General features: G+C 41.5%; 1 protein-coding gene across 1 annotated transcript; it reads left to right on the top strand.

Annotated features, from left to right (window-relative positions):
- The first annotated feature begins 470 nt into the window (after positions 1-470).
- On the top strand, positions 471-1,397 carry LOC142842314 (olfactory receptor 4B13-like). Its single transcript, XM_075959131.1, has one exon. It carries the CDS (start codon positions 471-473, stop codon positions 1,395-1,397), a length of 927 nt encoding a protein of 308 aa, XP_075815246.1.
- Positions 1,398-1,633: the final 236 nt, after the last annotated feature.

Here is a 1,633-nt window from a genome sequence, read left to right as displayed (position 1 = left end):
GTTTTAGAGTCACCAAGGAGAATCATCCCAGAATTGAATGGGAATTTGATTTCTTCACAGGTAAGAGGAGATTACTTGGGAGCACAGGAGTGTCCCCGAAGGTTAGACCACTAAATAGGGTCCTAATTCTAATGACTCTCCAAATATCGACTGCACTGGAAATGACGAGGATCCCAGAGTGAAAGCCTGGTAGAATGGTTGTGAGCCCTAGAATTCTCTACTTCTTCTGTTACTATGGTCAAATAAGTTTTTCTGAATATTCATTTTCTAGTTACAAAGTAAACAAATTAAAATAGTATAAAATGTTATACTTGAATATACATGTAACTAGTATTTATTGACTAAATAAATGATATACATATTGTAAATTGTTTTACATTATCTGCCATACTATACATGTCATGAATTTGTGTTCAAATTGTTTTTTTTCAACAGAATTTTATAACATCCAGCGCACCTGAACTGAAGCCATGGCTAAGACAAATAACGTGACTGAACTGATCATCACTGGTCTTTTCCAGGATGCAAAGGTACAAAAGGTGTGCTTTGTACTGTTCCTTCCCGTGTACCTGGCCACAGTGCTGGGCAATGGCCTCATTGTTGTGACAGTCAACATCAGTAAGAGTCTGCGTTCTCCTATGTACATCTTCCTCAGCTCCTTGTCCCTGGTGGAGATCTGCTACTCCTCTACTGTTGTCCCTAAGTTCATCACTGACTTACTTGTAAAAATTAAAACCATCTCTCTGAAGGGCTGCCTGGCTCAGATATTCTTCTTCCACCTTTTGGGGGTTGCTGAGATTCTTCTGCTTGTGGTGATGGCCTATGATCGCTATGTGGCCATCTGCAAACCTCTCCATTACATGAACATCATGAGTCGTCAAGTGTGTCACATGCTGGTAGCTGGCTCCTGGCTGGGGGGCCTCATTCACTCCACAATCCAGATCCTCATCACCATTCCATTGCCCTTCTGTGGTCCCAATGTAATTGACCACTACTTCTGTGACCTCCAGCCATTATTTAAACTTGCCTGCACTGACACCTTTATGGAAGGGGTTATCGTGATGGCCAACAGTGGTTTAATCTCTATTATCTCTCTCCTTATCTTGGTGTCCTCCTATATCACCATCCTTGTGAACTTGAGGAACCATTCTGCAGAGGGGAGGCGCAAGGCCCTCTCCACCTGTGCTGCCCACATTACAGTGGTCATCTTGTTCTTTGGACCTGCTAGCTTCCTTTATCTGAGACCTTCCTCTACATTTACTGAAGATAAGCTTGTGGCTGTGTTCTACACAGTCATCACCCCCATGCTGAACCCCATCATCTACACCCTTAGAAATGCAGAGGTGAAAAATGCCATAAAGAAGTTGTGGGACAAAAAGAGCTCAGAGGCAGAGTGAATGGAGTAATAAATGACGAAAAGGGATTTTAAAACTTAGTCTGTTGTTGATGTAGATTTTGCTGTTTGGTGCATATTCAAATAAAAGAGTAGTTAGAAGAGCGTGTTTCTTTTACTGCTGTACTTCTCTCAGGAAACAAATACTCCAAGGACAGAGGTCTGATTTTCTCACTGAATTTGATTGGCTGCATAGTTAAAAAGCAAGTGCAAATTCAAAGAATATATAGAAACATGCTT

This window comes from Microtus pennsylvanicus, unplaced genomic scaffold (assembly GCF_037038515.1).
Source record: "Microtus pennsylvanicus isolate mMicPen1 unplaced genomic scaffold, mMicPen1.hap1 Scaffold_53, whole genome shotgun sequence".
In the NCBI taxonomy this organism is placed as follows: Eukaryota; Metazoa; Chordata; class Mammalia; order Rodentia; family Cricetidae; genus Microtus; species Microtus pennsylvanicus.
Note: the sequence above shows the minus strand (reverse complement) of the source record. Positions and strands in the feature narration are given on the sequence as shown.